The 7448-nt window shown below is 39.9% G+C and overlaps 2 protein-coding genes across 2 annotated transcripts; both read left to right on the forward strand.

The window, feature by feature from the left end:
• Positions 1-1988: 1988 nt before the first annotated feature.
• On the forward strand, positions 1989-2910 carry LOC146668477 (nucleoredoxin-like protein 1). The gene is made up of 3 exons (XM_085408683.1): positions 1989-2224; positions 2327-2416; positions 2541-2910. The coding sequence occupies exons 1-3, from the start codon at positions 1989-1991 to the stop codon at positions 2908-2910; spliced, it is 696 nt and encodes a 231-aa protein (XP_085264809.1).
• Positions 2911-5750: 2840 nt separating this feature from the next.
• On the forward strand, positions 5751-6898 carry LOC146668478 (nucleoredoxin-like protein 1). Its single transcript, XM_085408684.1, has 3 exons — positions 5751-5986; positions 6231-6320; positions 6422-6898. The coding sequence occupies exons 1-3, from the start codon at positions 5751-5753 to the stop codon at positions 6777-6779; spliced, it is 684 nt and encodes a 227-aa protein (XP_085264810.1). The 3' UTR covers positions 6780-6898.
• The last annotated feature ends 550 nt before the right edge of the window (positions 6899-7448 follow it).

The raw sequence follows: 7448 nt of genomic DNA on the forward strand, positions 1-7448 counted from the left end.
CAGACTCGAGCCAGAAAATTAAGCTGCGAAGGGAAGATTGAAACAAGCCCATCCTACCTTTGCAATCCAATTTGTCTTCTTTTTCCATCCCTCCTTTACTCGCTCCCTTCTTGTCTTTAAGTAATAAGATTTCTAGTGTTTAGCTGGTGTTTTAGGGCACACTCACATACACACACATCCTCTGCCCCTCAATTACAGCACTGCCACACCTCCAGCTATCTGTAATCTCCCTTCGAGGACCACAGAGTGCAGGGTGAACAAATTACAGAGAAAGGGGTGAAGACACAGTGAAAGGTGCCACTAAAATAACAAGCTTCACAGGATTTAAGGGAAGAGGGGGGAAAAGGCATATGAAACAATATAATGTCTTGAAAGACAGGAGAAAATCTGGATTCCCTCTATGTTTTTTTTTTTGTGAGAGCCGAGGAGTTTCAAGGTGAGGTAAATTACTTGTGTATATTTAGCTGCCACTGCACGTACAAAGATTGATGGCCTATTAAATTAGCTTCTAACAAGACACGGCAGTCTTGCTAGTGTATATCAGGAGCTATTGATCAGCTTCGAAAAGTGAAGCAGATTATTGTGAAATAACTTTTCCAAATGTAAGATTTAAGTTTTGACCTTTCTAAGCCTTACAGTAAATCCTCTTTTTTTTCCAGGTAAGGTCCAGTGCTGCTCAATTTCAGATGTATTTCTCCTACATTAGCCTCGGACGTTTCAGTGCAGAATGGTAGTCTCAAATAGATCTGGCACAGCTCAAAGCCACAGAGCCAAATCTAATTTGTGAGGTTATCGCTGTCAATTCACAGCCAGCAGCAACTTCTGCAACAGAAATACAGGCTGGGCAAGACAGATAAAGCATATTTCTTAGCTTTTTGGCCTGAACTGTATTTCTATATCTGAAATTTATCTCTTATGGGTCTTTTTTTTGTTTGTTCTGAACCATAAGTTGTCTCTTGGAAAACACCATTTCATAAAAGCTTTATTCATACTGACTAACTCGTTCTAGCTGGGCTGTTGTATTGTCAGTTTGTCAAATTACCGTGTTTCAATGGGACAACAGGAAGTTTCCTTTTTTAAATTTTTTTTATAAATCGTAAAATTTGCTCCTTTAAAAGGAACCAGCATTTATCAAACAATTACTCCCAATTTAGGGACCTGGCCTGCTGGTTCGTAATGGTGGCATCCTAATAACTGGCCAAACTGAAATAATTTTTGACAAAATAATTGGAACTGCTGCTTTCCTTCCGCTAAATCGTCACGATTAAGACATTTTGAAAAATGGTTCTAGCATTTTTTAAGCTTTAAAGGCCCTGAAGCAGATGTTCCTAATTATTCTTTGATGCTGATGGAATCCAACATGAGCACAAATAATCTGTCAAACTTGTTTTGACTGTTTTTTGTTTTGCGTGGGCAGTAGCAATGCTCCGGATTCACCTGTAAGTGCACCCAAAATGTCACAGACACTCCAAACTTGATTCTTGCTTATTTTGTCGTGCATATTTGTTGAAATTCACAAGACACTAAAATATTTCAGATTTAACATCCTGAGACCTCAGCTCTTGTTTTGGATGGATTTTCTATTTCTCGTAGCTATTTGGGATCAGTCGGACCTGACAGGTCTAAAAACAAAACATTACCTATGAAAAGTGTGTCCTCAAGTGTGGACAATGGGTTCATTTTACTGCACAAAACAGTGACGTCTACAAAGTATAAAACACTTTACTGAGCAGAGTGAAGTACTGAAAACCTGAAATTCAATGCCCTGTGACTACACAGGGTCTCAGGGGTTTCACACTAATGTCAGCCTCAATCACAATGAAACATTTATGGATGCAACAGATAGGAAAAAAAAAAGTCATTATTTCAGGACTGTGCTGTACAAGCCACCACACATGCATATTGTTGAACGTATGTACATAAAACTTCATCTAACCCTCCTTGTTTCCACAGAGGGCCTTTATCCTTTTACATTCCTGTCTTTCATCATGGTTGACCTTTTCCTAAACCGAGTTCTCATCGAGAACAACTGGGACCAAGACGAACTCAACACTGAGCGTGAGATCATGGGGATTCTCGAAAATCGCATCGTCATGCTGTTCTTTGCATCTGCTGAATGTGAAAAGTGCCTGGAGTTTGTGCCTGTTCTGAACGACTTCTTTAAGAGACTGAAAGATCCAGCATACATCGAATACCCGAAACTGCTCGCACTCATCTACATCAGGTTCCCACATCTTTTTTAATCTATATATCTGTCTTATACATATGCAGTTACATAAATATATCTATTTGATCAGTTTTGAGATTTCCAGATTTCTCTCTCTAGTTTGGACCAATCAGAGGAGAAACAGGAAAAATTCCTCAAAGAGCTGCACAAAAAGGTTCTGTTTCTGGCCTTTGAGGACCCATACAGGAAGTGAGTGTTTAAATATATGTGCATATATTTAAGCTGTTTGTCAGTGCACCTAGTCTGGAGGACCACATCACTCTTTGTACAAAATTAGAGTATATTTTCATGCCAGTCTATTTCTGTTTTTCAGGGAACTGCAGACCATGTTTAAAGTGAAGGATGTACCAACAATAGTGGTCCTGCGTCCCGACGGCTCTGTCCTCTCTCCAAACGCTGTGCGGGACATCTGTCGTTTCGGCTGTGACTGTTTCCAAAACTGGCAGGAATCGGCCGAGCTTGTTGAAAGGAGCTTCATGCTCAACGAGGAGTTTGACAACCTTAACTTGCGCAGTGCCACTGACCCTGTGAGGAGGCTCAAGTACAAGACAGAGGACGACAAACGCAAAAAGAGATGGTGGAAGTTATGGGGGAAGGGAAAAGATGGAAATGAAGAGGAGAAAGATGGAGCATGGGATACCAAGAGAAATGAGGGAGATAACAATACCTGGAGGATAAGATGAGGAAAACATATATCATATAATATATTCTGTATGTTATCACTCAGACATTTAGGAGAAATATTTTTGTTTTAGAAAGAAATTTTTATCTGCTGTTCCAGAAAATTGATCAGAAATGTTATCAAGATTAACTGCTTTAATTCATAATCAGGAATTTATGAATATGAATTTATGTAGAGCTTGCATGCTCTCTCTGTGTTTGGGTGGTCTGGCTTTCTCCAACACTCCAAAGACATGAGTGGGTTTAGGTTAATTTGTGAATCTAAATTCCCTGTGAGTGTGGATGGTTGCCTGTCTCTATGCGTTAGCTGTGCAATAAATTGCTGACCTGTCCAGGGTGTACCCTGTTATAGCTGGGACTGGCTACAGCCCCCTCATGACCCTGAATTTGGATACCAGTGAGAAGATGGATGGATGGATGAATAATAACCGGGAACTGTTTTTTCAACAACCATCAGTCTTTGTTTTTGAGTTTAAGTTTATTTTACCAGTTTTTCTTGGTGTGCCATATATAGATAGATAGATAGATAGATAGATAGATAGATAGATAGATAGATAGATAGATAGATAGATAGATAGATAGATAGATAGATAGATAGATAGATAGATAGATAGATAGATAGATAGATAGATAGATAGATAGATAGATAGATAGATAGATAGATAGATAGATTTTCATACTGTGTGCACTAATCGTTTTACAAACCAGCACAATCTGGCTCTGTGAGGTGTTTTTTCTCAAGTCAAAGACTCTGATGCAGTTGTTGTCTTGCACAGTTTTGCACTCTGGCTTCCAGCTTCTCTTTCTAATCAAGTTAGAACCAGCTTGGGATCTTCTTTGTAGGGTTAGGTTGGTGCACGCCATTGTAGGGAACAATACAGTTTTGTTTTGTTTTTTTGTTAATTTCCTGAGTGGAATAGCCTTCATTTCCTAGAACAAGAATAATCTGTTGCGCTTCTTTTTATTAACCATTTTGAGACTCACTTTAATGTTGCATAAGATGAAAACAAATTTCCTTTTCTTAAAAACCCCCAAAACAAGCAGAGAGCAGATGTACGCTATAAAGCAGACTGTTTGAAACTAACATCTACTATTACTGCTCATCTGTTGTTGTGGATACCTACTGTATATGTTGATGGTGTTTTTTCTTTTCTTTATATTTTGTTGCTACTATTCAGTTGGTGATATTCACTACCACAAGAGATGCCACTGTTTTTATTCAGAAAACACAAACATGTACAAACCAATCCTGACTAAATGTGTGAGTATCGATCCCCAGGATTCCAATCTAAAGCTCTACAAATCAATACCTTCTTATTGACTTAGGATCAAATTACTGTGTATAGCAAGAGAGGACTCACGTGTATACTGGCTACTCCAGCTGTGCAACTCTACAGACTTTCTTCCCTCTTCTTTACCCTTTCTACTGACAATATAATTCTTCTGGCAAAGTAATTCAAGATATATCAGCTCCATTTCCAGTAGCATCAGGCAGCTGTTTTCTGAGCTAATAATCAGTGGAATGTACGTGTGCTGCTCAGCATGATAAAGAAACAAGACGAGAAATTAGCTGGTGAAAAAAGTCCAGCTTTCTGCAGCTAACAGTCAAGATATAATATTTTCTCACTGGGGAGGGGAGACAAAAGTGAATGCTAAAAACAGGTAACAGGCTTAAATTAATCAGATACAGAGACTGATATCTGCTGGATATGTAAACAGGCAACTATTTTCAACCACACTGTTTTTTTGAATAATATTTGGGCAAAAAAACCCTAAAAATATACATGTAATTGCATTTTTTGGCTACATTTAGGTGCTGGCGCCTGCTTGTTTTGTAACTGAAATTAATGTCTTGTCAGTGTGTTATTTACTTTCATAACACTGTTATTTGTCTTTACTATTCTTTATTAACTACGTCTCCTCAGAGTTTGCACTTTGTTATTGCATAGTTAAATGTGAATTGTATGCTCTCCAAAATCATTAAATTCTCTATTCTTTTAATATAAACAGTGCCTGTATCACTGCTGTGCTTTCATGGCCATATTGTAGTGTTCCCAGTAGAGCAAATCAAACTATCACTACGCACATATTCCCTGCGGCTCTGCTATTCCATTAATTACTGAATATTAAAGGTCTCACAGTGGCTCACTTCATTAAGGTTCTTTTTCTTCTTTTAAGCATGTCTCTCATTCTGTAATTTCTTCGCTCTTTATTCAGACAGACTTGATTGTTCAGTCACTGCTTTCACATACACACACCATCAGTGCGAGCACTTCATGTTCCTTGTCCCTCTGTCACCTTGTCTTTCAATCCCTCCCTCCCAGACATATGAGGGGAGGTGGAGAGCAGGGACACAAAAGAAGAGGTAGTGAGCAGCTACTGCCACCAAGGTGAAGGCGAATGAGGGAATGCGATACGAACTGGCAGACTGGGAAGTGATTCTAGTGTGATAAAGGAAGAGGTGAAAAGAAATATAAGGCTAGATTTTGAAGGCTATTTTCTTTTTGGATTTGCTGCCTCAAGGAGAGATAATATTTGTTAGAGGTAAGCAACTGTGAGGATTATCCGATTTAACAGCAAGCGAGATTATATATGATTACTGTAATCGATTTGGGAGAGTAGAAACATACAGTGAAACACAAGGCAAAACCATTAAAATCGCCCAGATAAATATTTCCAAATGTCAAGACTTTTTACTGCTATTGTGAAGCCTTTAATATTCTAATGTGTGTTATGCTACATGGTTTGAGCTATCATGATTAGCGGTGATGTGCCTACTCTTTCTTGATTAATCCAAAGCATATTAGTAGCTTTGCTTCTCCCTTTGTAGCACCCCTTCATCATGGTGGACTTATTCATTGACCGGGTCCTGTTAAAGAACAACAAGGACCAAGATGAGCTGGACACAGAGCGTGAGATCATCATGCGCCTGCAGAACCGAATCCTGATGCTCTTCTTTGCTTCTGCTACGTGTGAGACCTGCAGGCAGTTTGCGCCCACGCTCTCTGACTTCTACAAACAGTTGACAGATGAGTTCTACGTGGATCGTGCTGCTCAGCTGGTTCTCCTGTACATTAGGTAAAACACACAGAGGCACACATATAGGTGTTTATTAGAACTGTAGCGTCTAACACTGGAATAGATTTTCTCCTCTGTTACTTTATTAAACTAACCTTGTCTCTAGCTCGAATGTAAAATTAAAATGCATGCACGTATGTGCACTTGCGTAATGCATGTATGAATTTCCTTTAAGAAATAAGAACCGCAAGAAAAATGACATTGGGAGTAATTTTTACTGGAGTATATCCCTTTCACTCTCTAGTTTGGACCAGTCAGAGGAAGAGCAAGAAGGTTTCCTCAAAGAGCTCCCCAAAAGGTGCCTGTTCCTGGCCTATGAGGACCCCTACAGGAGGTGTGTGAGATTAGCCAGTTAGAAGTGTATATAACCTGCTAGTGGGTGATGGTAATGTAAATCCATTAGCTCTATGCTAGTGTGTGTGTGTGTTTCCGCAGGGAGCTGGAGGCTATGTTTAACGTGGAGGAGGTGCCCACAGTGTTGGTGCTGCGTCCCGACTGCTCCATCCTCATCCCTAACGCCGTGGATGAGATACTCCGCCTTGGAACAGACTGCTACCACAACTGGCAGGAGGCAGCAGAACTCATTGACAGGAACTTCATGAACAAAGAGGACTTTGAGGAGAAGTCCATGCGCAGCTTCAGCGACCCTGTGAGAAGACTGAAGTATAAGGTGGAAGATGAAAAGAAGAAAAAGAAGAAGAAAAAGCGAAAGGGGTGGGGTGGAGGTGGAGATGAAGGTGTGGAGGCGGATGGAGGAGCGGGCGACAAGGAAGGAGGGGGATCACCATGGTGATTGAGAGCAAGAACGGGAGAAAAACACTGCTGATTTGCCTAAAACTTGCTGCTGTCCTTCACAGCAAAAAATATCGCAGATATTTCAGTAGAAATGTGAAGCTGACCTTATTGTGACTGGCTTTGCTTCAGTGGTACAAAGATCGTGGTCCTACAACAGCTCCAGTGTACAGTATGTGGGCAGCAAACAACAAAAAGAAATATAACACTATCTGCAGGAACACTGACAGCTGCTTTGATTTGGCTGTATTTGATGTCTCTGAATGCTGCCAAGTATACAGTCGAGACAAGGTTTGGTCTGAGCCAAGTCTTGCCATTACGGCTTGTTTTATTACACACTGGAGATGATTATAACCATTTCTCCATTCTCAACAACACGGCTCTGTAATGCACTTTTTTTAAAATGATAATTTGTGTGTCCAATCAAAACACACCATGCATAATCTGAAATCAATGAATTATTCAGCGCCATTAAAATAATTTTGTTAGTGACTGTTTTGCTTTGAGTGTTTGTGAAGTCTAGCTGCACTTTACAGACTACACAAGCAGCAATCAGAGCTATTCAACAGGAGTCAAGTGAAATCATGGAGAAACTGGCTTTACTACACTATCATTGAGCTACTTTGACTGTAAATCATCTTCTCACATAATGAAGACCACATCCAGGCTT

Source organism: Rhamphochromis longiceps, linkage group LG6 (assembly GCF_057381845.1).
Source record: "Rhamphochromis longiceps isolate RC_006_pf linkage group LG6, R_longiceps_female_GT1.1, whole genome shotgun sequence".
Taxonomy (NCBI): Eukaryota; Metazoa; Chordata; class Actinopteri; order Cichliformes; family Cichlidae; genus Rhamphochromis; species Rhamphochromis longiceps.

Bases quoted from the DNA above. Each gene is read 5' to 3' on its own strand.
- LOC146668478 (XM_085408684.1), top strand. From the start codon at position 5,751: ATGGTGGACTTATTCATTGACCGGGTCCTGTTAAAGAACAACAAGGAC. The intron at 5,987-6,230 runs GTAAAACACACA...TTCACTCTCTAG, and splicing joins CTGGTTCTCCTGTACATTAG to TTTGGACCAGTCAGAGGAAG. The intron at 6,321-6,421 runs GTGTGTGAGATT...GTGTTTCCGCAG, and splicing joins TATGAGGACCCCTACAGGAG to GGAGCTGGAGGCTATGTTTA.
- LOC146668477 (XM_085408683.1), top strand. From the start codon at position 1,989: ATGGTTGACCTTTTCCTAAACCGAGTTCTCATCGAGAACAACTGGGAC. The intron at 2,225-2,326 runs GTTCCCACATCT...TTCTCTCTCTAG, and splicing joins CTCGCACTCATCTACATCAG to TTTGGACCAATCAGAGGAGA. The intron at 2,417-2,540 runs GTGAGTGTTTAA...TCTGTTTTTCAG, and splicing joins TTTGAGGACCCATACAGGAA to GGAACTGCAGACCATGTTTA.